The 26,892-nt window shown below is 45.3% G+C and overlaps 1 protein-coding gene across 1 annotated transcript in view; it reads left to right on the forward strand.

The window, feature by feature from the left end:
- The window catches only part of LTN1 (listerin E3 ubiquitin protein ligase 1), a 488,777-nt gene extending 462,203 nt beyond the window's left edge, over positions 1-26,574 (forward strand). Inside the window, exons 29-30 of the mRNA XM_069204077.1 lie at positions 6,757-6,924; positions 25,661-26,574. Coding sequence (XP_069060178.1) covers positions 6,757-6,924; positions 25,661-25,723 — 231 coding nt within the window. The 3' untranslated portion in view covers positions 25,724-26,574. The remainder of the gene's footprint in view (positions 1-6,756; positions 6,925-25,660) is intronic.
- The last annotated feature ends 318 nt before the right edge of the window (positions 26,575-26,892 follow it).

The following is a 26,892-nucleotide window of genomic DNA, read 5'->3' on the forward strand; positions in this document are numbered from 1 at the left end:
TATATAATATTTATCTGGATATTTGCAGGTCAAAACGATAAAAGATGGAATAAGAGATTGTAATGATATCACTGGAAAGTGATGTAAAGTGTCTTAAGTCTTTAAAAAGCAAACAAAGTCTCTTTCAAGCACAAAGTACCTGGTTTGGAGTGAAAAATCTCCGCAAAGGGTCACAGAGGAGGAGATGTGTGGAAAATGGTGTGTGCGTCGATTTCGCCCCTTCACACATGGACTTGCGTCGTTATTTTTCACGCAGGGAAGACGTTGCGTCGATTTCCGTCGCGCGGACAGGTCTCCTCTGTGGGTCGCGGGTTTTCAGACGCCCGGTGTTTGTGCGTGGAATCCTGGGCTTGTTGTCCGGCTGCATGTCGTTCCAGTGGGCTGTGCGTGAAATTTTCTCCCTCATGGCAGGCGCTGCGTCGATTTCCCCTCTGGAAGTCGGGCGCCGTTGTCCAGGCGGGCCGTGCGTCGAAGTTCCGGTCACACCGCAGGCGGCGTGTCGATCTTTTCCTCGTGAAGTCGAGGGTCGTCTTTCCTGTCCGGCGTGCAGAGAATTTTTCACCGAGAAACAAGCTGTGCGTTGAATTTTTCACAGCACAAGGAGTCCAGTTACAAGAGAGAAGTCTTTTTCGGTCCTGAGACTTCAGGGAACAGGAGGCAAGCTCTATCCAAGCCCTTGGAGAGCACTTCTGCAGCATAGCAAGGGAGCAGACCCTCCACCCTCCAAGTCCAGGAAGACCCATTCAAAATGCAGATGTATGCAAGTGAGGCTGAGTACCCTGTGTTTGGGGTGTTCCTGAGTGAATGCACAAGGAGCTGTCAACTAAACCCAGCCAGACATGGATTGTAAGGCACAGAAAGATTTAAGTGCAGAGAAATGCTCACTTTCTAAAAGTGGCATTTCTAAAATAGTAATATTAAATCCAACTTCACCAGTCAGCAGGATTTTGTATTACCATTCTGGCCATACTAAATATGACCTTCCTACTCCTTTCAGATCAGCAGCTACCACTTGAACAATGTATGAGGGCAGCCTCAATGTTAGCCTATGAAGGGAGCAGGCCTCACTGTAGTGTAAAAACAAATTTAGGGGTTTTACACTACCAGGACATGTAAACTACACAGGTACATGTCCTGCCTTTAACCCGCACAGCACCCTGCTCTAGGGGTTACCTAGGGCACACCTTAGGGGTGACTTATATGTAGAAAAAGGGGAGTTTTAGGCTTGGCAAGTACTTTTAAATGCCAAGTCGAAGTGACAGTGAAACTGCATACACAGGCCTTGCAATGGCAGGCCTGAGACAAGGTTAAGGGGCTACTTAAGTGGGTTTCACAACTAGTGCTGTAGGACCACTAGTAGCATTTAATCTACAGGCCCTGGGCACATACAGTGCACATTACTAAGGACTTCTAAGTAAATTAAATAGTCCAATTGGGTATGATCCAATGTTACCATGTTTAAAGGGAGAGAGCATATGCACTTTAGCATTGGTTAGCAGTGGTAAAGTGCGCAGAGTCTAAAAACCAGCACAAATGAGGTCAGAAAAAGAGAAGGAGGAAGGCAAAAAGTCTGGGGATAGCCCTGCAGAAGGGCCAATTCCAACAGGTACGTAGAAGGCGAGGTGGTGATTGAGTTATGCCGGTCCTAGATTGTGCAGTGCCTTTAAGGTGTGGCTCAGGAGTTTGTATGGATGCGCTTGTTGACTGGGAGCCAGTGTAGATCTCAGAAGTAGGAGGAGATGCGGCTGTGTTGGGGGATGTGCAGGATGAGTCTGGCTGCTGCATCCTGGAATCTTTGTAGTCTTCATCGAAATTTCTTGGTGATGCTAGCATAAAGTGCGTTGCCGTAGTCTAGTTTGCTGGTGATGAGTGTGTGGATGACTGTCTTCCTCGTGTTGGGGGACAATCGATTTGAAAATCTTCCACAGGAGTCGAATGGTATGGAAGCATGGTGAAGAGACAGCGTTAACTTGGTGGCTCATCGATAGAAAAGAGTCCAGGATGATGCCCAGTTTGCGTGCATGATCATTGGGGGTAGGAGCGTTACCCAGAGCGGTGGGCCACCAGGAGTTGTTCAAGGCAGAAGGGATGGAGCTGATCACGAGGATCTCTGTCTTGTCTGAGTTGAGCTTGAGGCAGCGGGCCTCCATCCAGACGGCGACTGTTCTCATCCTGTTGTGGAAATTCCTCTTGGCTTGAGCAGAGTCCTCAGACAGGGAGAGGATCAGTTGGTTATTGTCGGTGCCGCGGTCCAGAATGATGCGTATGTCATCGGTGGCTGCTAAGGGTGCAGTTTCAGTGTTCTGGTTGCTTCCGAATCTGGACTGGTATAGGTATAGGAAACGGTGTGTCTCGAGGAATTTGTGAGTTGCTGGTTAACGGCTTTCTCTGTAACCTTGTCTGGGAAAGGAAGTAGAGAGATGGGTCTGTAGTTCTTAAGCTCCATAGGGTCGGCGGTGGGTTTTTTGAGGGCCGGGCTGATTTTGGCTTGTTTCCAGTCTGAGGGGAAAGTGGCAGACTCGAAGGATAGGTTGATGGTTCACAGAGCTCCGGTGCTATGGTGGCGCTGGCTAGGTTGCGGATGTGATGAGGACATGGATCCAAGGGTGCTCCCTAGTGGATGGAGTTTATCAGTCTTTGGGTGTCCTCTTGGTGATGGGTTCAGTATCTGGTGAGGTGTTAGTTCCATGTCGGTTATCGGTGCTGGTTGTCTTTGGTTCCTGAAGCCTATATAGATGTCCTGGATCTCATGGTGAGAGAAGGTGGCGAGGTTGTTGCACAGGTCTTGGGAGGGAGGGATGGATGAGGTGTCAGCCTTGGGCTTTGTGAACTCTTTGATGATGGCGAAGAGCTCTTTGCTATTGTGAGTGCTGGTGGTGTGCCACTTTGATGTTCTGGTGGTGTGTGGTGACTGCATTTTTGTAGGCTGTGTGATTCTTGGTTGATTTGTTGATCCTCCATTTACATTCCAGTTGTCTGCAGGAGCTCTTGAATTCCTGTAGGTCTGGCGTAAACCACTTGAGTGTTTTGCTCTATCAATTCGCTGCTGTTTTCCTTAGGGGGGCCACGTTGTCGGCGCAGTTTGAGCACCAGAGATGTAGGTTGCTTGCAGCTTCATTTGTGTCTGCTGCGTCCATGGGAGGGAGTGGTTGAGAGCTTTGGTGAGCTGTGCACCCGTGACTTTGCCCCAGTGTCTGCCGGGAAGACGGGGAAGGGGGTGTAGTGGCATGCAGTGTTCTTTGTGTAGGTAAAGTGGATGCACTTGTGGTCAGTCCAATGGTGTTTGGAGGTGCGCGAGATAGTGATCATGTCCCCTGAAGAGAATGTGTCTGGCTCTGTGGGTGTGGATGTTGATGAGCTGTTTGAGGCAGAGAGTTGTAAGGTTGTCCAAGGAGGTTTGAGGTGTTGAGGTCATCGTGGGTTTCAAGGTGGAATTTGAGGTTGAAGAGTAGGATGTAGTTGGAGGAGGTGGGTGCTTGGGGGGGTGACGAGGTTGGCGATGTCCGCGCAGAACTGGGGTCGGGGTCCGAGTGTCCTGTAGATGAGGGTGCCACATCGGGAGGCGTTTGGGTTGGTCTGGATCTGGAAATGTAGGTGCTCGTGAGTTGACTGAGACTTCGACTCGATAGTGGTAGTCAGGCAGAGGTTGTTCTTGTAGATTATGGCCGGTTGGCTCTGTCCTTGTGGATGATTTTGTAGTTGTCTGGTGATGGAGGGGATCCAAGTCTCTGTGAAGAAGGTGACGTCTGGGGCTGTTGAGTCGAGGGGTACCCAGACTTCTACCGCATGTAGCGTGTGTTGAGGAGTATGCACTTGAGGTCGGTGTCCGAGCTTGGTTCGGGATCATGGGGTGGTACTTGAGGGTGCTGGAGCAGGCGCAGCAAGAAAAAGGTCCATGGGTTTTCCTGAGGTCGGCTGGTGGCAGGCTGATTAGTCCAACTAATTGTGGAATGGCTACTGCCCACGTCTTGAGTAGGATTTATGGGTGCAGAGCACTACACACTCATGGTGAATATCTGCGTACACATAAATGGGTTTACACTTGCTGCCTGTCAGTCAATCAAAAATAGCTTTAGTTCGGCCGAATAGGTCATAAAAGCACACATAAACATCAAAAGACACAATAAATAATTAAAACTGTTGCATAAAATACAAACTTTTAAATTTCATAGGATAATAAAAACCTAAATTATTCAATATATACAGAATAATTAAAAAGGTAACATATTGTGTAAATTAACACTTCATTCTACAAATTCTCCACAAAGCTCCCAGAAATCTGGCCAGAGGGACAACAAATGTGGGACTAGAAACGGACCTCAAGATGCGTAGTGCTAAACAATTGTTGCGCACACCCATGCGTCTGCAGATGGGAACCAGCCAAACGAAACGAGGGCGGGCGTAGCCCAGGCAGGCAGAAAAGACATATGCAACACTCTCCGCGGAGCAGGTGCAAGCTTGGCAGACAACCAAAGACCCATGGGTCCACCTTGCGGAAAATATCTCAGCGGGAGGGTACCCACGCAAAACTGGAAGTATAACGTTCGATCTAGGGGAACATTCACTAAGTCCCAAAATGGCTCATGCTTGCTGACAGGCTTAGGCAATGACATCATTAAAGAGCCTGGCAGAGATAGCCTGCCTGGTATCAGTCATTGCTACAGTCTTCCAAAAGAGTGACTCAAGTACGTTTTTGGGTGGGAAGAGGGAGGAGGCAGGATGTTCCCAAAAGTCTATCAGCCCAAGAGCGTGAGATGATTTTCTAATGTGCAAGAGCCAGGGGACTATGTGGAAGTAGTCTTCCTCCGTGGGGTCTTTTAATGCTAGTGCTTAAAGGGCTAGCTCTTGCGTGGTCCACAACCGCCTCCAGAACAACAAAGGGTGTAACCTAACTTCCTCTGCCAGACATTTCAGGCCCAAGTAATAGCAGAGTGGATGGAAAGGAGTACTAGGGTAAGAGAAAGAAGTTTAGGAATAAATTTGTTCTCTACAAGCAAGTCAAGGTTACGAATGCCCACAGTTCTGACCCATGAAGGGCCGAGGCCAGAGCTTTGGCCTTGTAAATTCGAAGGGCCGAATAATTTGTCTCAAGTGAGAAGAACAATATTCTTTGTAGAGAGTTCCCGTAATTTGCCTGATCTTCAGCGAGGTGAGGTTTCCAGGATGTGTTTCTGAAGAGTGTAATACCCAAATAGAGAAAAGACTTGACCATATCTAGTGGACCTCCACCCCTATGACAAAGTGGTTCTTAAATGATCTATGCAGATTAAAAGACATTCTGCCTGTCAATTCTAGCATGCGTGGGTAAGTTAATTCTGTTTTAAACATACATTTACAACCAAAATTAGCTTTGTAAATAAGCCCCTCTGTTTTTTAGGGTCGAGCCTGCGTCGCATGCACTTGCGTTTCGCTAAGCGAGACGCTTTAGTAATTAAAAAGGGCTCGGAGCCCTGTCCACATCACGTCAGTGTTTGTCATTGGCTTGTGGGCTTGCCTGTTAGAATCTGCTTGATTTCATTAGTGGAAGGCATGCATACATCATGCCTTTTCTGGTGGATAGCCCTCCTCGAGCGCATCGAACAAGTACAGAAAACATGCGAGGCTTGCTGTTTTCTGTCCGGCTCATGGACTACTTTTTCTCTATTTTCCCAGCTCGATCTCGCTTGGCAGAAGTCGAGCGGTTTACATAATATCGACCCTGTTACACAGTTAATTGCACTTTTTCCGGTTAGTACATAAATGCACTTTTGCCGATAGGTTTCATTACCAGTGAAAAGTCGGGTTAGGAGTTTACAACGCTATCCGCTCTAACACGAGCAAAAGCGAGACCCGTTGCATTGCAAATGCTTGTTTTCTCAGGTTGGTATTAGCCATTCCTAGCATTTTTTGATTACGTTTGTAAATTTCTCAACTTCTAAAATGAGCTAGTCATCTCGGTTTGACTGCAAAGTTTACAGAGAAATCTGAACAAATTTATAAATAACTTATAGATAAATATGTAGTCCAGTTTACTTAAATTTAGAGCCCCATACTATGTTTGTACACCCCTTGTGATTATTCATGGCAGACCTTACGCACTTGTGATTAAGGGGGTCATTCTGACCCCGGCGGTCATGGACCGCCGGGGCCAGGGTTGGCGGGAGCACCGCCAACAGGCTGGCGGTGCCCCGCAGGGCATTCTGACCGCGGCGGTTTGGCCGCGGTCAGATGCGGAAAACCGGCGGTCTCCCGCCGGTTTTCCGCTGCCCTTTAGAATCCTCCATGGCGGCGCAGTGCCATGGGGATTCTGACAGCCCATACCGCCATCCTGTTCCTGGCGGTTCTCCCGCCAGGAACAGGATGGCGGCCTGGGTTGTCGTGGGCCCCCGTAAGAGGGCCCCACTTTGTATTTCAGTGTCTGCTTTGCAGACACTGAAATACGCGACGGGTGCCACTGCACCCGTCGCACCTTCCCACTCCGCCCGCTCAATTCTGAGCCGGCGTCCTCGTGGGAAGGCTCTTTTGCACTGGGCTGGCGGGCGGCCTATTGGCGGCCGCCCGCCAGCCCAGTTCAAAAGCCAGAATCACCGCAGTGGTCTAATGACCGCGGAGCGGTGTTCTGGAGGGGGGAACTCTGGCGGGCGGCCTCCGCCGCCCGTCAGGGTTAGACTCACCCCCTAAATGTTTTAAAAATGTATTATCTTTTATTTAAGAGATGCCATAATGTTTCATTCACCTTGAAAGATATAACACATGTTTGCTTTATTTGGTTGACAGAATGGAAGCATCATGGAAGGACTAGCTTTATGGAAGCACAATGTTGATAAGAGGTTTGAGGGTGTAGAAGACTGTATGATCTGTTTCTCAGTTATTCATGGATCCAATTATTCTCTTCCTAAGAAAGCCTGCAGAAAATGCAAAAAGAAATTCCATTCAGCCTGTCTGGTAAGAACTAAGGGAAAATCAATGCATGAAAATGTGTTCTAAAAAATCTTGTTTCTTTCTCTCCTCTCCTGTTTTGAAGTAATAAACTGGTTTAAACATGAATGCAAGACCATTGTAATTTGAAACAAGTTTATATGTCTGGTCCATGTACTTTGTAAACATGGAATGGGTCATCTAAAACAGTCTCAGTTGTACATGCTTTTTCTGTGAACTAGTGTCTCCATCTTTGGTGACTTTTACATGTGATAAGTAGGCAGACTTCACTCATTGCTCAGGTTTAGCCCTTTTGGTAAACTGTTCCTTAGGTCTGTTTCAATCTTCCAGCCTCTGCAGATTTTAGGACCATTTATTTTAAAAATTCACGTTTTGGATTTTGCAATAACAATGGACTATAACAGGTGGACTGTGAATAATCTTGTAATCAGTAAGAACATTCTATTCCAAAACAAAGTATAATAGGAATCACATCAGACATGTGCAAGCACGTTTTGATATAGATTTGATGATTTTTTTTCTTTTTTGTAATCAATAAAGATTAGTCCAGTAGCTTTATAGTAACCGCAGATGTTTTCATCTCTTCACCGACAAATTAAGCATCTTAACAATGTGCCCACATTGAGCCGTCGTCATTGCCGATGTGCAGCGGGTGCAGCAGCACCTGTCGTTCAAATCACTGACCTGTGCGACTGGGCACTGCACGGGGGCCCCTGCACTGCCCATGCCAAGTGCATGGGCAATGCCGGGGCTCCCAGAGCACCCCTCTTGCCAGCCATTTCCCTGGCGGGTGAACCCACCAGGGAATGGCTGGCGGAACAAGGGTACTTTATCCGCATGGCAGCGCTGCTTGCAGTGCTGCCCTGTCGGATGAAGAATTCCGCCATCGTTAGACTGCCTTTCGGCTGTAGCCTGGCGGTGGTGGAAGGCCACCTCTGGCGCTCCCCACTGCCTTCAATATGTGGCGGTCGAGACCGCCATGCCGGTGGCGGTAATTTCCGCTGCCACTAGCATGGCAGTCTCGACTGCCAAGTTCATAATGAGGGCCTTAGTCTCCACATGTCAACCTCCAGACCCATGTGGGGATGCCCAGCTAATAACATTAAGAGAGAACGGTTTGAATTCACCCTGGCCAAAAACTGTAACTCATGACATAAATGGTAGTCATCTCCACACTTTCCTAATACCACTACAAATGCTCTTCCTCCTACACTAGTCATGCTGCATGACGTTGGCTCTCAGTGTTGAGCTCTGGTCATGCCATTAGCTTCTTCGTAGTCCGACTTGCTACAGCCTCCAATTTGCATCTTCCATCGTTATTGCAGCTATCCTGCTTCACTGTGGCTTCCTCCTTGCTCACCCAGGATCCCTCCCACCAGAGTTGCTAGCCTTCACAGCGACCTGTGACTCCCTGGTCCTATCTTGTGATCTAACCTGCTCCCACTGCTGCTAGTAGTTAGGCTGGGGAACAAGTGGTGATCAATATGGGCCAGGTGTGGGGGTGTGGGCATGCAGCTAATGGAGTATATGGACAGGAAGGTGGCACCTGTTATGTGCTGTGCCCTTCTGTTGGTCCTTTGGCTCACTGGTCACCTGCCAGTTCACTTCCCAGTGTACTTGCAGAACAACAAAAGTGCCTTAGTATGCGGTAAAGTTTGCTAAGACAGGAGCACAACTACTTTTTTATGATTGATGAGGTATATTGTCCTAACTGCCTAGAACTGATTATCTATTTGTCCTCCTTCTCCCATAATTGGCAGAAGTTGATGAGAACTGTTGTGGCTTATGATTCCCTGTTTGTTTGCAACTTTTGTAGCCTTTGCAATTTTGTTTTGTGTTTACCTTATTCCCACTCTAACTTTTTATTTTCTGGGTCATTTTTGAAGATGGGCAAAAGGGGAGTGTGAACTGCTAATTGGATAGGTAACAATCTTGAATCTTCCTTCAAATACTCCGCTCCGTTGTTTACTCACTATTGTAATACTATCTTGATGTCATCAAATCATCACTTTAAATATTATTACCAAAGCCAATAGTGTTACATACTGGCCCATTTCAGCTTTTCTTTGTTGGCTACATGGGTTTCAGAATAGTACACTCATGGAAGCTGGTAATTTACAGAATAAATAAAGTCCAACATAATGGAGATGACCTTCTGAAAAAGTTGTACATGGGCATTAATTCCACTAAGGTCTATGTGGAACTTTAATAACCGCCTTGATACATTGTTGAAAGTGCTTAAAACATCAAAAACTAAAAGTTAAAATGGCAACTAACCACAGGAGGGTCTAAATATGAAAGACATCTGGCTGGCAACAAAGCCAAAGCAAAGCTAAAAGCGTAATTGGTTATCGACTTCTTCCTTATTGGGTCAAAAACCTAATCAACGAAAAACTGTATTTCATTTACTGTATATACATCCTTGCCTTCTGTATTCCCAGCAGAGGACATACAGCTTCATATTAGGAAGGAGAGGGTGAGTATACACTGCAGCATTTGGACAAACTTGAATAGCAGGGGACCTTAAGATTAAGTGTGAGAATGAACAGGCAGATGCTCAGGTTAATGTCCTCACTGCAGCAGTGCGAAAGCCACATTTTGATCCTTCTAACCATATCTCAATTAGTCCCTCTCTGCTAGCAAGCTCATCCTTGATTGTTGACAGTACATTTCCTGGTGGTCTTCTAGCCCTGATTTCTTCCTCTCCAACATGCCTGTGCCAATTCCAAATTAGGGATGGCAGTGCTATCAAACATTTTCAGTGCAGTATTGGTATCAAATGCCATACTAGTATAATGGCAATCCACAATCATAGTACCCTTGCACAAAAAGGGAATCTCAAGGGACCCAGCTAACTACAGAATAATTTCCTTACTAAACGGAGTTGACAAGATATTTAGTCAAGGTTTGCTCAACAGGTATGAGTGTTGGGTTGCTGCAGAAAACATTTGTGTCAACCAGCAAGCACTCTTCTGAAGGGAATACGGACTATGAACCAGGCAACACTGTAGTGTATGACCTGTCTAATGTACACTAAAAGAATTCCACTCTAGCTGATGTTTGTCTTCGTGTGACCTGGTTGATGGAACTAAACTAAGATATTCTTTAAACAGTCATTAAAAGGTCTGCACACATGAATAAGTGCACAGATTTGCTATGACCCATCTAATACATATGTTGACAGCTTTCATATCCCCATTGGTTTCCATCAAGGCTGCCTTCTCGCCCCACCCTTATTTAGCCTATTTGTATACAACAGTGAAGATTACCCAGGTAAATTTAATCTTGATGAACCCAGACAATATACAAAATGACTTTGATTTTATTTTTACAGACCATGCTGTTCTGCTCTCTTTGACTGAAAATGTGCATAGTCTGATGGAAAATGTAGTAAATTACTGTAAGGAGAAGGGTCTCATCGTTATTGTTTCTCAAACCAAGATTATGCGAGTGAAGTCAGCCTTTGATTTGAGATGGCAGCTGTTATAAATTAGGTTTCTGGTTGACAGAGGTATGCACCATGATCAAGCAGGAACCACAATCCTTGTCAGGGTAAGTAAGTCACAAACACACCCTAGGTTAACCTGTGCTGGCCCTCTGGTAGCCTGGCACAGAGCAATCAGGCTTAACTTAAAAAGCAAAATAAAAAGTATTTGTGCAACACTTCAAACAGTAAAACAGTGAAAACACCACACAAAAAGATACCACATGATACCACACCTGGTTAGAAAAAGAGAACTTAATTTAATTTTTAAAGCAAGACCGAAATTACAAAAATCCAATTAGTAGAACTTGAGATATTAATTTTTAAAGGATAAACTGTAGAAAAGTGCTTAGAAGCAAGAAGTGCCAATCAAGGTAATCTGCACACTCTGGACTGGGACAAAGTCAAGAGTTCAGGCTGACTGCGACAGCAATAGAAGGAGATGCATCTGTTTTCTCCACGCTCAGTCAGCGATGTGTTGGCTCTGAAGGAGATGCAATGGCCTTGAATGCGATGCATTGGCCCTGCTCCTGTAGCAGAGGATACGTTGATTCTGAGGGCAGTGCTCTGGTTCCGAAGCCACCATGCCCACTCCATGCGGAGACGAGGATCGCTGGTTCCAATCCCCGCAAAGGTGAAGATACACGGGTTCCTATCCCCACAACAGCAAAGATGTGCCAGTTCAGATTAGGATGTGTGGGTGGGCTGAAGAAACACCTTGGGCCTCACTTCCAAATGTCCAGGACTGGGGTGGCACCACTTGGCAGGGCAGACTCACAGCAGGCAGAGTCCAGGTACAGATGCAGATTAGTTGGAAGTCATTTATGTCTCTGAGGCCTCAGAAAACAGGAGACAAGTCAGCTGGCCCTTGGAGTCACTCTGGGTTCTGAGGTAGAGAGATGCAGGTCCAGTCCTTCTCACTCCCAGGTAAGAGGCAGCAGGTCAGCACAACAAAGCAGGGGTCTAGCAGATTAGCAGACCTTGGAGCAGCACTGCAGTCCTTGTTTGTGGCATAGTATCCACAAATCCATAAATGTACTGAGTTGGTGGTGTTAGGGGTCCAGTACTTATACCCAGTTGGGCTTTTCAAGTGGGGGAGACTCCAAAGAAAGGTCTTTGAAGTGCACAGAATTCATCCCTTCCTGTCCTGGCTCCAGGCTCGCTATTGGGTGGGTGGGGTGGGGGGGGGGGGGGGGGTTGCATCCTTGCATCCCTTTGTGTTGGGACAGGACACAGTTTATTCAGGTGTAAGTGTGAGACTGTGCCCAGCTCCTCCCTCCTATCCTTGGCCAGGGTGCCCATCATGAGGTGGAAGGCCCATTAAGTCACTTCTAAGCTCCCTTTGTCTGTGGCTGTCCCCAGACGCCTATTCTGAGACAGGCATCAAATGGCAAGTTTTAAAAGTGGCATTTTCAAAACTGCAGTTTAATATCCAACTTCACCATAAGTTGTGATTTTAAATTGTGAGTCCAGAGACACCAAACTGGAAAAGGTATCTCTTCCAGATAGTGAATTATACTTTTAAAATGTAATCCCAATGTTATCCTGTGGGAGAGATAGGCCGTACTGTTCCGAAAAACGACTTTGGGAATTTTTCACTACCATGACATGTAAATCTTAAAAGTACATACATTTTAAATACATTGCAACCTGCCTTCTGGGTTGTCCAGGGCCTACCATGGGGATAAAGTTATATATAAAAAGGGAATGTTTGGGCAAAAGAGTTATTTGGCCAGGTTGACATGGCAGTCTTAAATTGCACACACAGGCTCTGCAATGGGAAGCCTGAGACATGGTTTGAGGGCTACTTTGGTTGGTGACACAATCAGTGCTGCAGGCCCACAAGTAGCATTTAATTTGCAGGCCCTGGGCACCTGTATTGCTCTTTTCCAGGGACTCATAAGTAAGTTAAATATGCAAAGTGGGTTTGAGCCAGTGTTACCATGTTTTAGGGGAGAGAGCACAAGCACTTTAGCACTGGTTAGTGGTGGTAAAGGGCACAGAGTCCTATAGCCAGCAAAAACGAGGTCCGAAAAATAGCAAAACGTTGGGGGGAAGACCATCCTATGGCTGTCAGGTCTTATAGATAGCGGTCAGTTAACAGCCAAGGGCTTGAATGCGTTACCAGCTTTCATCTTTCTGGTGTACGCCTCAATCAAAAACTGGATTGGAGTTGCCACCTGGAAAAGGCTATAACTGTACTTAAGCAATCAACTAATATATTATTGAGATTCAAGCACAAATTCGGCATTCATCTCCTCAGTATAATACTAAAGGTGCATTGGCAAAAAGCTGTTGCTGCCACAATGTACAGTTACACCAAAACCAGGGAGCTGCAATTGAAAATCGGTTTCTGAGAGCTTTATTTAAGCTAGGTCCTGCTACCCCTCTAGTGACCTTGAATATGGAGATTAACATCCAGGCTATCTCCAGATTATTACAATAGGCCCAGTGGCGTACTGGTTAAAATTGAATAGAAACTGCTACAAGGCTCCAATTTTCAAACAAACCATGTAGGAGCCACTTAGTCATTGGAACTCACTGAGAATCCTTGGGCAATTTGTGTCAGAACCATCCTTACAGATTTAGAGTTTGAACATTTTTGGGCAAACCCTGACACCTTCTGCTCTGGTGCAATAATGTTATTTTAAAGGTAACTTTAAAGTTAGTTGCTGTTATAGCTAATGCTTAAAACAATGAAGCATTGTTGTTGCCCTAACACATGCAGAATTTAGCAGCCCAGGGATAGCCCGTGGTTGACCAGTCTTGGTTAGTATACAGCACATCATTAACATTCTCTTTAAATAATAATTGCCCTGAAAATAACTGCCTCAGCCAATAAGGTGCATAATTTAGGTAAAATTACATTTTGAAACCTAGGCAGTTGAGTAAACACATAATATAGTGATGTTCAGGCGACTGCATGCACCTGCCACCATGTAAGCTACCATTGCTGTAGAACCATCTCCTAGATATCACAAAGAGGAGGTTCGTACAGCCAGAACTCTCCTGACACACACACATACACCCCCTGGTAAAACTAGCATGAGCCCACCTGGTATATTTCTCTCTAGAAAATTGGCATTGGCACTGAATTTTACCCCAAAAATGATTTTCCCGAAGTAGAGTGAAATCAAATGTATGGCAGTGGAGAAACTGAGTCACCATTTTACAGTTTTTTTTATACTGTAAACCATTTGCAATCCATGGTCGTAATACTCCCAGTAGGTGCAATAGCACAGGTCTTTTTAAACTCCATTATTTCAACATAAAGATAGAGCAGCTATCACACCCACCACTTGCACATAGCCCATTAATAAAACGCTTCTATTAAGTCATTGACCTTTGCAGTCCAAAATTTCCCTAGAAAACCATCTCGCCCACCTTGCCCCACACCAACGGTGTGACAGGTCTGAAATAAGCAACCCAGATTCATGGCATACCAGTTTCTTTACAATCATACTATCACATTCAAACACAAAAACATAAACAGAAGGAAAAAGTAAAGAATAACAAATGTTAGAAATCATAATCCTAATCACCTTGAGCCAAACCAATCAGCAAGCGTCACCTAACTATGTTAAAAAAACAACTATCCTCCTTGGTGAGTCAGACATTGAAATCAGTGCAATTCAAGTTCATGCCACCTTAGTGTCTTTCTAAATTTGACATTCCTTGAATTAGCGACTCTACCCCAATTCATTGGTTATGTAGTGATAAAGGTGAAGCTCAGTCCCAGTAAAGCAAGGCCTCAGATGGGTGGGAGAAAATGGAAATGTGAAGAATTGAATAAAGAAGCTGTTAATGTATTATTACCCCATGGTCTCCTGTATCCCCAAACCATGATCACCCTTCGCTTTGGAGGCAGTCCCTCAGGCATGCCAGAACCCTTATTCTGACTCGGTCATCACATTTTCATAAGAAAACTTTTTAGTGCCCTCCACCCCCTTGACCTTGGTTTGGTCCTAAATAGACTTCTGGGTTTGTAGAATGGACATATTCCTCTATTTGGATGTGGCACTCCTCCTAGTGGTCCACCTTCAACCCTGCATCTCCCACCCATTCATCCATTCCCAAATGTTCACAGACTGTATTAAAAAAATATATTAACCATCAGCTCTGACCTGAAGCCTACCAGAATAATGTGTTACATATTTGAATCTGTTTTCTCGATTCCTTTTTTAGCAGAATCAGAGTCCCTATGCTGCTTCTGAACTACCTTTGTGAATTCAGTTAAAATCAGGATGTTAGTATTCTCAGAGGAAACCAGGTCCTCACCCTGTGCACCCTGTTGGATGACACCTTACCTAATTAAGAGCATAGTTATAATTGCTCTGGGTGGAGCCCATGATACAGGGGGAAGGTTTTCCTCCTGGTGTATAGCATGTCATCTAGAAAAACAGGATTCAAGCTCTGCGGAGCCTGTCATCAGCCGACAGACCCACATCTTGTCTGCCTGCGGTGTCTGGAGCACGACCATAACTCAAATTCATGCTCTGATTGCTTCACCATGCACCTGAAGGCTTTGGGGGAGCGTTCCCCAAAGCTCATGGCGGCCCTGCATGCGACTCTGTACAAATAGAGGTCCCAGTCAAGAGGAAGGTTCCTGCACCGCTTGTGAAGCCCTAGGTCATCGTCATTCCACTCAAAGTCCCCAGGATGATTGGGTGAGTTGAAGCAAAAGAAAAAGAGCCAGAAGTAGTCTTCGACTTCACCTCATCTGTCCTCGGCCGACGAGACAAGGGAGTGGTGACATTTGAGGCCTGGTTCGTCATAGTCTACGCCCGGGCCGAATCCACGCCTACCACACTTTCCGGGAGCCACAGCATCCCCCGCCCAACTGAAAGAGTTTAATGAGGCCATTTGACTCATATTTGGGCGGCCCAACCCCTCCGATGGGTCTTTGGCTCCCACAGGTGAAAAGGGGCTCCATCTGTTTCCGCCGGCTGCTCCGCCCTCAGCCCGAGTGGGCACCCAGAGATCAATTCTTGGACCCGAACCAGCACTGGTCTTACCAACTCGACCTTTCCCAATGCTGGTCCTGATGTTGATGTTCCTGGCACCCAGGCGGCGCCATCGCGATCCCCAACATGGAGCCGGAGAGGCGTTGCATGATGCGACATCCAATGCCAGCAGGAATCTTGCTTCCTAGATCGGAGCCTGAGCCCTATTCCATTGGGCTAGGCCTCAGGGAGGAATGTGAGGGGTCGCTGGACCCTGCAGAAAACCAGCCCTACAGAGAAGACCCTACTATGGACTTTTGTGAGGACGTGGGTGAAGCCAGTGGATTGGATACTTCTCGAGGTGCTGGTCTACTTTCTCCCATTATCATGGCTACCGAGGAGGAAGCTTCATATGCGTTGGTCGTCTGGAGGGTGGCTGAGGTGCTTGACCTTCAGCTGCCCTCGGGGGCAGTGAAGACTAACATCTTGACAAAGGTGTTGCAACCAGGAGTTTCCTCATCAGAACCCCTTCCTCCATTCAGTGACGTCCTCTTGAAGATTTGGGCCAAACCCAACACAGGGAATCCTGTGAATAAGATGATTGCCTGCTGCTACTCCCATGCCCCAGGGGACCCAAACTTCCTTACTTAACACCCTACCCTGAAGAGCTTGGTGGCCCAAGCCTCAACACCCTAAAGCCTATTCCCTACCGCCTCACAGATAGGTAATCCAAAAAGCTGGAGTCTTAGGAGAAGAAGTTGTCGTCTTCTGCCAGCTTTGCATTGCAGTCTGTGAACACTGCATGACTTTTGGTCCATTATTCCCACACTCTATGGGACACGGTTGTGCAAGTGCTGCCACAGGTCCCAGAGGAGGCCTGGACCGTAGTCTCTCAGGCTGTTGCCGATGGGAGAGAAGCATCAAAGTTCACAGTACTATGTGGACTCGACACAACCAACTCATTGGGAAGAGTGGTTTCATTGACTGTGGCCCTGAGGCGTCACGCTTGGTTGAGGACATCTGGATTTTCGGGGAATGTCCAAGCTTCCCTTATGGACATGCCCTTTGAATCTTCCTAGTCTCAGAAGAGACGGATGTCATCGGAGTAGGAGCCCTTTAAGGACTCTCGGGCTCCTGCCAAGTCCTTGGGTCTCTCAGTGGCCCCTGTCATCCCCAATATTCATTTTGCGCCTTTCGTGGATACGGAAGGGCTTCCAGACGCCGCATTTCCCTCTCAGCCACCAAGCCACTCATGCTCCCCACCCTCTGCGAGGCCAAGAGTGCGGGAACCACAGGCCTCGTGGGTCAGGTAGCCAGCGGTCTCCAAGCCACTAGCTCACGACTGGCTGAAATAGGATTATCTGTCCCTTCTTTGCATGGAACTCTCAGCTCTCTTGGCCAAGAAGCTATAGTGAGGGTTCCGGTGCCAGAAGTAGGCTGTGATTGCTATTACTGCTACTTTTTGGTTCCCAAAAACGACAAGGGTCTTCACCCTATTTTAGGTCTCTGAACCCTAAGCCACTCCCTCAAGAAGGAGAAATTCAAAATGCTCACATTGGCTCAGGTCTCGTCTGTTCTGGACCCAGGAGACTGGATCGTAACATATTTCCACCTTCCTGTCCTGTCTGCCCACAGACGTTACCTGTGGTTTACTGTAGGCCACAAGCACTTTTAGTTCTCAGTGCTTCCCTTTGGCCTTACCTTTGCCCTTCTAGTGGCCACCAAGGTGATGGCGGTGGTTGCAGCTCATATGTGGAGATCATGGGTGCCAGTCTTCCCCTTTCTCGACAGCTGGTGGCAAAAAGCAGTCAGGCCCCAAGCTGTCATCTCCCTCCTCCAGACTACGGTGAACCTTCTTCGTTCGCTGGGTTCACTATCAACATGTCAAAGTCGCACCTAACTCCCTCTCAGATGCTGCCTTTCATCAGAGATGTTCTGGACACAGTGCAGTTTTGGGCATATCCTCCTGAACAGGCTACGATACTAACGTTTCAACCTCTATCCTGGATTTCAGTGAGACTGACTCTGAGGCTGCTGTACCTCATGGCCTCCTCCATCCTGCTAGTGACACATGCCCACTGGCATATGCGGGCTCCTCATTGGGACCTGAAGTTCTAGTGGGCACAGCATATGGGGAATCTCTCCGACATGGTACAGATCTTGGAGGGAACAGCGAAAGAGCAGCAGTAGTGATTATTGAACCACGATTGGTTCAGAGGCAGACCCTTCTCCCTTCCCCAACCAGATCTCACTGTAGTGACAGATGGGTCGCTCTTGGGATGTGACGACATTTGGGAGAGGTGGAGATCAGAGGTCTCCGACGGAAGCAGGACTCCACATCAACATTTTTGAGCTCCGGGCAACGCGACTGGCATTTGAAAGGCTTTCTGCCATCAATCAAGGCTACTGCAAGTGTTCACACCACCGCCATGTGGTACTGCAACAACAAACAGGGTGGGGTGGAGTCATGGACCCTTTGTCAAGAGGTCCTGCGTCTCTAGACTTGGCTGGAACAACAGGGCATTTCAATGGTGGTTCAGCCCCTTGTGGGCTCTCTGAACACCAGGCCAGAAGAACTCAGCTGTCAATGCCTAGCGGATCACGAATGGTGTCTCCACCTGGAAGTAGCGCAAGGTCTCTTTCAGAAGTGGGGAGAACTTTGGTTAGATCTGTTCGCCACCACTGAGAACGCCCAATATCATCACTTGCACGCTGGAGCTTCCAAGGCAGCTGTCGCTTGGAGATTCTTTTCTTCTATAGTAGAGTTCAGGCTCCCTGTATGCCTTTCCACCCATACCACCTCTGCCCAGAGTGCTCAAGAAGATCAGGAACTATCGGGCTCAAGTTATTCTTGAGGCTCCGGATGGGGCATGGAGAGTCTGTTATCCCGAGCTATGAAGCATGGACATAGATCCTCCAATCAGGCTGTCCCTTCAGGAGGATATTCTTTCACAGTAGCAGGGGAGGGTTCCTTACCCATACCTGTCCACTCTCCACCTTCTTGCCTGGTGATTGAGCGGCAGCAGTTGACAGCTTTCGTCATTCCTTCCTCAGTCTGTCACGTTATTCTGGCAGCCAGTTGTTCCTCTACCAAAACGGTATACCCCTGCTATTGGGAAAAGTTTGCGGCGTGGTATACAAAGAAATGTTGATCCTCTCTCTGCCCCCTTTTCTGAACTCCTACACTTTATTCTTAACCTTGCCCAGCAGGGCACTGCTCTGGGCACTCTTAAGGCCTATCTATCATCTCTTTAAGCCTTCCTGCGGCTGCCTGACCAACTATCCTTAATCAAGTCCCCTATTGTACATAGGTTCCTAAAAACTCTTGTTAATCTTTTCCCTCCCTCACTATTTGTAATGCCTCAGTGGGATCTCAATCTGGTCATAACATTCTTAATATGTGCTCCCTTTGAGCCTCTCCACAATTGTCCCCTCAGGGATATGACTTTGAAAAGAGCCTTCCTTGTGGCAATTACATCCTCCCGCAGAGTAAATGAGCTGCAGGCATTATCATCCAAGCCACCTTACCCCTCTGTCCACCCTGACAAACTGGTGCTTAGCACAAGGGCCTCCGCTCTACCGCAAGTTGTCACACCATTTCATGAAGGCTAATCAATCACACTGCCAAAACGCTACTGAGCAGGGCAGAACAAAATGCTGGTAAGACAGCCATGTGTTACCCTCAGCCACAATCCTCACCTTTCTCTCTACCATCTGTGCCAAATGGGGCAAAATCCAAGCTAAACGCAGCAAGAGGAGATCCTGGGGTCCATATGGCATCTGAGGCAGAGATCTGCCAGTTCAGTTGACTGTTCTTCAGCCCAATCCATTGGTGCACAGCTGCCTCCATAAAAAGGGCACGGGTCAACTTAAGGGGCCCTAGGGATCCTCAGTCAGTCTCCAACACAAAGGTGGGATGGCATTTCCCCATGGCCATTACACAACTCACTTGGGGTCTCCAACTCCACTTTTGCGACTGCCTTCAGTCTTGGAACCATTAACAACTGCTATAGAAAAGGAAAGTAAAGCCATGGTAGTTATGCCAGTTTAAGACCTTCAAATCCATTGCCATTGTTCTCAAATGACAGTTAAAAAATAAATAAAAAGATCCCGGTTTTGTGTTGGGCATTGAACAACTCAGTTGAATAAAGACAGATTTTCGAGCTGTGGTTCATTTCTCAGTGTACCAACCTAACTTCAGCATCGGCAAAATATCTTATTTTTTCTATATCACTTTCTAGTTGCAACAACATAACTGACACAGCACTGCAATTCATTAAGCAAGTTCAAAATAATGCATCCTTCATGTATTGTTGGAGGAAAAATAGAAGTGGTTCTACCAAGTGTTTTGGGGGGAGAGCAGAAATATTTAAAATATGCAGCCACCAAAGTTGTCTTGTTGGTTTTTGCCCCGTCAAGCTATCAGGATTTCTACATTTGGAACCCAAAAACCTTTAGTGGAATCCACTGGCTATAGCCAGGCAGGTCACGCAAAGCCATAGCCACAATGGAGCTGTATAGCTTAGCCATGATGGTCCACTGAGGTATTCATTGATGTGGAATAAAGCTCAGAGTAGGAATTATCTGATTTTCCTGGCTGCCAAATCATGCTCTGGGCGGATAGCTTTTGGAGATTAGTCCCAACATTTTATGGCTTAGCTCCTTTTAGTCACTTTTTAGGCTCCCAGGACCCCCACTCCAGCAGGGCCAGTAGCATAGTCCAGTCAAAGACCACTTGCCCACGGTCAGCTAATCACTCCAGCAAAAGGCCTCTTGCATCTCCCTCACATCTCTGTAGCCACAAAGGAGACCAGCCAACTGACACTTTGAGTACACTTCCTACTCCTGGCTTCAAGTGGGAGTATGTCCAGCTCTTTAGGTCGCCTCACGTGTAACTGCCAGAAAGCATCTTTCTCTTCTGATCTTCCATAAGTCCAGATTTATTCCAAGGCGCTAGTGTGATGTGCCACATTCATGCAATTCACTAGCCAATGGATTGGGGTGACTCCTGGACAGTAGTCTATTATCACTTGATAAGGATGCCTCCTGGGCAATACTGATTGGGCAAAAAGTTGGCATGGTTGAGGCTTACCTCTTGCAGCATATCTTGTTTGCCTTACTGCAAACTATCCCAGAGTGCATCGTTTTCATTAAAGCTCAAGATGGCAGAACCTTTTGATATATGAATCTAATCTTTTCAACAGTCAGCCTACACAATCAGGAAATGTTGACATGGTTCCTAGCTAGCCCACAGTGCCCCCATCTGAACACCGAAAGATACCACGGTACCAGATGGTATGTGCAACCTGAAACATGACTACACATATTCCCAAGGAAATCATGGAAACCAATCTGTCCCTTCGTTGTCACTCTGCGTACTCAAGATGAGACACAAAAAAGATGCAAGAATGTCTTTTGAATCATTAAAAATGTGCATTCTAAAATGGGGGCTCTACTCTGACCCTCTTGCGCTTTACTGCATGTTATGTCCCTGGAAAAAGTTAGTGGCGCACCTAGGGATTCTCTAGTCAAATGAGCATTTCCCCTTTTGCAACCACATGAAACTGGTTCTGGGACCAGCCTCCTCTCCACTGGGACGGTGCTAGGGTGGCTACAGTGGCCCTGTGATCATAGGTCCTTTCTCCCCCAGGTATGACTATATGCTTAAATATAAGTGGGCTTTCCTGAGAGGATATGAGTTACATACCTCACACCCAGGGTCTTCTGCGAAAAGGCCCAAGCTGTTGTCTCTGCTTGGGCGCAGTTTTCACATCTTATCAGGGGAAGAGCACTGACAGAGAGGGCAGCTGCTCGCAGGCTAGCTAATTAGCCGACTGGAGATTCAGAAAGCAAAGCCCACCCTCCTAAAAGTTACATTTTCTTTATGTTTGTCACAAATCCAACTTCGCAATTGAAGTGGGGTTTTAATACATATATTATACAGTGGTTGAATGCACTATATGCTTATTCAAAACAATTGTTACTAAAATGGTATTTAAATTATACTTTGTTTTGGCTCGTAGCCACAGCTGCAGCCATAACAGTAAGAATAATTTGTGGGGCTTACCACTGTAGGACATGCCAACTTTAAATTCTTACATCTTCTACTTTTGAATTGTAGGCATCCTACCTTGTTGGCTAAAAGGCCTATGAGGTGTGACTTACTTAACATTGAAAATTAGGGATTCTTCTTGTCAGCCAGTTATTTTGGTAGATTTGCATGCAGGTTTAAAAGTTGCAGCAATTAAATGATACATTTAATCCTGAAGCCATGCTTTCCTTGTCACCCTAGTGGGTATTGCAATATGTTCTGCCCACAGGTAACTGTCCACAGGTGACATATAACCTACCATGTCATGGGTGTATTTACTTCGCTGTGTACTGGAAAGTTAAATATACGAATTGGGCATTAGCCAATTTTACCATCGTTCAGGGGTTACAGCACACTCACTAGGAATACACTCTGACCTGGACAGCAGTACCCCAGTATACAGAGTTCAAAAACCATGAATACCAGTTAGCAGGAAAAATCGGGGTGACCATGTAAAAAGGGGGAGCCATCATATTGCAACTTGGTAAGAGACATCCACAACTAAGGTCAATAATCTGGAAGAGAGCCATGAACTTGATGTTACATGAAGCTCTTCTGTCAACATGAAGCTGTCAGACACGATCTACTCCAATGATACTATCATAATCTAGGCCAGTGACAGAAGTCTGCAATTCTTTGTGGAGTAGTGTCACAGTCTCCCCAAAGTCTAGGGTTGGTTCTTGACTTCATTTACCAATCCATCACTAATATCTCAAACACTCTGTAGATGATGTACTATAACATTCAAAATTAATGCTCAAAAGAACCTACCAACTGCATTTATTGTGACTCCTTTTAAATACCCACTTCATAGATGTTTTAACCAGCCTGCAAAAGACATGACAACTTCCAGTGTATATCAGACACCAGTCCCACACAACTTCCAGCAGAGCCTGTGAAAGGCCATAGCCCATTGATGAAAAAATATAGTTCCTTATTCTTACCCATACTCCATCTGTACCTAAACCTGATTGAAAGCCCATTATAAAGAATAATATGCCCATGAGCATTCCTAGGATATTCATGAACTCCTGCTTAAGACAGAGGGCCTGATTCTAACTTTGGAGGACGGTGTTAAACCGTCCCAAAAGTGGCGGATATACCACCTACCGTATTACGAGTCCATTATATCCTATGGAACTCGTAATACGGTAGGTGGTATATCCGCCACTTTTGGGACGGTTTAACACCGTCCTCCAAAGTTAGAATCAGGCCCAGAGTGCCATATACTGGGGTCACTGAGGCATAGTTCAAGGACCAATTTCATACCATCTTTTATGATGTGATACCTCCAGGATTCAGAAATATCCATAGCAGAGGACCCAAGCGAGTGGGATTGGTGACATTCATACATGCTAAGTCACTGGCTCACATGAAAGTACAATACTTACACTTCTCTTCCTTTAAGTGCTAATTTAAACACTTTGCTACCCTTTTCTAACACTTCCTTTTTCCTAACAGTATAACCATGCTTTTCTGTGTGCAAAACTTGTATTGGCACCACCAACCCATTCCCCAGAAAAGCACTACCATGTGAAATCGAATCTGTGGATAAGCACATAGATTGAACACCTCCTGCAGACCTGATTGCAAACATGAGTGTTCTGGGATTTAAGCAAGCCAGACACTCTTTAGAGCTGATAGTCTCTCGTAATATTGATGAAAGACATTAAACTTAGAGCCTCAACCATGTTCTTACTATTCATCTTTTGCCCTTATCCACACTAATATCATCTGCCTGCGTTGTTCCCATACCCAACCGGATTTAACTCCTATCCCAGCCAGACAGTTACTTGACTTAAGTGAAGAGAATTTTGATAAGCTTTACAAAGCAGCTTAAATAGACCCTTCAACCTGAATTGATCCAGAGTTTCTGCTTGTTAACCTCCATCATAACATAACTCATACACTGCAAAACATTGCATCCCACCATTTGAGGAAAAAGAATCCCAGGAACAGTTCCTTTATGAAGTGATGCTATAGCAAGTTTGCAGAAATTAAATGAAATGATGTAATCTAGAACGCAAATGGCATAACTCTGTAGTAGACGCAAACAAAGCAGTTGAAAGATTGAGAAAATGGGATACCTCAAAACAGTTAACCAGACAAACAAATGCTTACTACGGTGAACACATTTAGACTCTGAATCAAATGAAGGAAATATCGGCATCTTCTAAGAAGTGACAAACTATGAAGTGATGAAACCTCTCCTAGCTCATCAAGCAGCACTAATTATCTATTACATTTCTTCAAGTTGAAAATCTGGGACGCTGTCACTAAGAGTACGGTACTGTCCCTTAACCAAACCCCTATTCTGTCTCCACCCCAAGCCGCTCTCACCTTCTTGTAACCCATGACGGAGGAGGAAGTTACAGTTCTGTCAAAGAAAATAAAACCAACCAATCTGCCCTTGAAACCAGGCTTAGAAGCAAGCCTAAAAAAATCCTAACACTCTCAGCTTACATCACACAGCTAACGGTTGCTTCCATTCTTCGAGGCGCAGTCCCTGGTTGATTGAACCACACAATCATTCTTCATGCTCAGCCTCTTGGAGAAGGTACACCAGATTCTCAAGCGCCTCTTAAAATATTTACCAGAAAAGAAAAACAGACACTAGAGTGAAACAAAGTTAAAATAAACAAGTAGCGATATATACGACAATAGAGAACAGAAACATTCAAGATTTGATGAACAGTACTAGCCCATTTTCCAATCATTGGTGCAGATAAAGAGGTGTACGGGCTACTGTGTTCTAAGCAAAAATACAGCACAGTGGGCAAGCTTGATCGTCTGCAGACTGAGAGCACTGGTTAGGCTGCAGATTTTGACGGTCACAGATCGACAACTGTCTATAATAATAGAGGTTCATGGCATCTTAAACAAATTAAAAAACTTCCAGACTGAATCCCATCATGTCAGGGCTAATCAATTTGGATCAGCCCGGTTTTATAAAAAGAAGACACTGCCATGATGACACCAGAAAAACTGTACACATTGTGGATAACATCAGAAGAATGCAGACAAAGCTCTTCTATTGGCAGTGGACATGGAAAAGGCATTTGATAAAATAGACTGGCCATACTTGAGGGAAAGCCTTTTTACATTTGACTTTGCTCCACTCTTCTGTAGATGGGTGTATAGTGGATGCAACAATCCTCAAGCAAAGGTCCTTACTCCAGTCCACTCAACAATCGAAGAAGCACTAGACGGGGCTGTCCTCTCTCCTATTTGCTCTCTGTAGGGAGCCGATGGTAGAGTGGTTGAGGAATAATAACATCACTGCATAAAAGTGCGCAGTGTCAGTCACTACCAGTGCACGTGTGCATGTGACTTCCCAGTGTTTCTGAAGGACGATTATGTTGTCTCCTAGATTTCATGAAACAAATGCAGTGCTTTAGCAAAGTCTCCGTTTTCAGAATACATTTGCAAAAATCCTCATTTCAAGGCTTCAAAGAGTGCAAAAAAAAACACAACCAGGCTGTGCCTACTTTCTACAAACAGGCCCACCTCGAGTATACTTTAATGGTTCCCAATGGAATCCAGAATAAAATGTAAAACACGCTGCATCATGCCCAAAGCTTACTGGGCCAGAGGTCCTGGCTACCTCCAAAACTTAACTCGCTGCATAGCAGCAAGCAGGATCCTGATTTAAATTTCCTCCCTGCCCATTCAACAAACCATCTTTGAAATATTATGCAATAACCTTAATAATTCAGTGCCCGACACTCCGTCCTGGGCTCATTCAACTACCAGGAATGATTAAGGAATCGCTTTCACTTTCATGGCCTCCAGGACCTTTCAAAGCATCGGACTGGATTATAATCCTCTTTATACACTAGTATCCCAAAAAGTGTACTACATTTTAGGAAAGTTTTTTTTTAATTGGTTTGTTTATGCAGAATTTTAAGTACATCAATCAAGTCCCAGAGAGTCATGAAAGAAACATAGAAACAAGGGGAAGTACAATAGTGTCAAACAGGTAAGAGTCCAGCTAAATGGCTGGAAAAAACCTAAATCTAACATTCTGTAGTCCGTCCTTTCACTTTAATCCGTACATTACCGCATTTGCCCCACCTGCCACCCCCTCAGGGATATGTCAGAGTTTGCTTGATGTCTCAATCTCCAGTGTAAACAAATATTTTGAAAAATATTTTCTACTGTTAGTTGTTCTTTGGCGTTTCATGTATGTGTTGATCTGCCTAAATAAGTATTTTTCTCTTTCAGTACACATGGTTTACCTCCAGCAACAAGTCCACATGTCCTCTTTGCCGAGAGACTTTTTTCTGAAAGGATGCACTTTTCCCTTAGATGCCGGGTTTACTGCAGAATAAAGAAAATTAAGCTGCAAACAAAATTTTGATTGAAAGTGCAGCGATTTCACAAGTCCATCTTCTGCATGACTGGATTATTTATTAATGTCCCATCATGACGTCGGGTGTTGGAAGCTTTGGGAGCTTGCAAAAAGGTCTCTAACACAGCTGTGTTTTACAAACAAGACAGGAACAAATGAGGATATTTGGTTTAGGAGGACAATCTATCTTTTCCTGTTTGTACAGGAACAGTTCAGTGTAAAAATGAACTCTTCCTCGTGTGTCTGTAAAGTTTGCACAAAGATTTTGTTGGAATAATGCAGTCTACGAACTGCGTCACTTTTCAGGGGCCCATCTTGACTTGGTTTTAAACAAGAAAAAGAGTTTTATTGCAGACTGACGCAATAATAAGACACGTTGAATAATTTGGTGTATTAGTTAGATTTTGGTTCGATATTGAAAGCCATTTTAGGTTGCTTTTTGCACCTTAATTCTTGAAGATGGACTCTCTACGTTTAAATTTAGCACTTGAAATCGCTTCAGCCTTTATTTGGTCATATAGTTCGACATTTACCTTCTGTTTTTATTTCTTCACCGTGCGTTTGGAGCCTGACCATCCCGCAGGTGCTACTAAATTTGAAAGGTAACTCCATATAACAAAACATCAGCAATGTGAACTTAAAACGAAGAGGCCTGCTAGACAGAAAACATAATTTTCTGCAACGTTCGCATTCCCATTTAAACAGTATTTGAGATCTTCATGAATATCTGCTATTGCCCTTGTATAATTCGCTGTAATGTATGTAAAAAATAAATGACGTTCTTGCATTTTTTTTTACTTTTGTCACTGTGATTAACATGATATGTTTCGTGTCATAGTGCAGACGTTCTTAACCCGTTAAACATCGTTTTGACGCGTACTATTTATTTACTTACATTTTATTCCGCACAACATGACCAAGGTGTTGTCAGTTTCCCCTTATAGGTAACCAAACAGTTGACAAACATCTCTTACACTGAAGAAGATGCCCAACAGGTAGCTGAACAATTCAGGAAACAAGGTGCTAAAAAGGGTTGACACCGGGAACAAAATATTCTGTAACTACTTTGTTGGTCTGTTATCTACAGGTAACTGCATATAGACAA

The sequence above is a fragment of the Pleurodeles waltl genome, chromosome 8, assembly GCF_031143425.1.
Source record: "Pleurodeles waltl isolate 20211129_DDA chromosome 8, aPleWal1.hap1.20221129, whole genome shotgun sequence".
Classification (NCBI taxonomy): Eukaryota; Metazoa; Chordata; class Amphibia; order Caudata; family Salamandridae; genus Pleurodeles; species Pleurodeles waltl.